Genomic DNA, 473 nt, shown 5'->3' on the forward strand with positions numbered 1-473 from the left:
TATGCCAGCAAGGTTTTCAAACATTGCTCTATTTCTGTTAGGTTACACCTAACATTCACTGGAAATTAAATTTATCCATTCCCTCATCAGATCCTCCCATCTTGGTACTTCTTAACAACTAGAACAATGAAAATGAAACATATATGCTAGCCACACTGGTTCCCTCTCTATAACAACCCATATGCAGGCTCTGTCACACACTCACACAGAGGCAAATGAGGAGGAAGGACAACTCACCTCCCAAAAGGAGTCGGTGGAGGCGTATATGGCATTTTCGTCGCTGTGGTGTGACATGGCTGCTCCCTGTCACACCTACTTCTGCTGTCTCACCTGTCCACAGCTTTTCTTACTGCTGATAATTCCTCTGCCCTGTACCTGAAAAGAAGAAAAAGGAAATATTAATTTCTGGGATGCATATGACAAGTTTATGCTAACCTGTGTGCAAAATGTTAAAAAGTCTTTGCATGAATGGG

General features: G+C 42.3%; 1 protein-coding gene across 9 annotated transcripts in view; it reads right to left on the reverse strand.

Annotated features, from left to right (window-relative positions):
* LOC119591560 (protein kinase C and casein kinase substrate in neurons protein 1-like) overlaps nucleotides 1–473 on the reverse strand; it is a 62,778-nt gene that overhangs the window by 26,884 nt on the left and 35,421 nt on the right. For all 9 annotated transcript variants that reach the window (XM_037940316.1, XM_037940315.1, XM_037940320.1 and 6 more), the window contains one exon: nucleotides 238–375. In XM_037940316.1, coding sequence (XP_037796244.1) covers nucleotides 238–294 — 57 coding nt within the window. In that variant the 5' untranslated portion in view covers nucleotides 295–375. The remainder of the gene's footprint in view (nucleotides 1–237; nucleotides 376–473) is intronic.

This window comes from Penaeus monodon, chromosome 28 (genome assembly GCF_015228065.2).
Source record: "Penaeus monodon isolate SGIC_2016 chromosome 28, NSTDA_Pmon_1, whole genome shotgun sequence".
In the NCBI taxonomy this organism is placed as follows: domain Eukaryota; kingdom Metazoa; phylum Arthropoda; class Malacostraca; order Decapoda; family Penaeidae; genus Penaeus; species Penaeus monodon.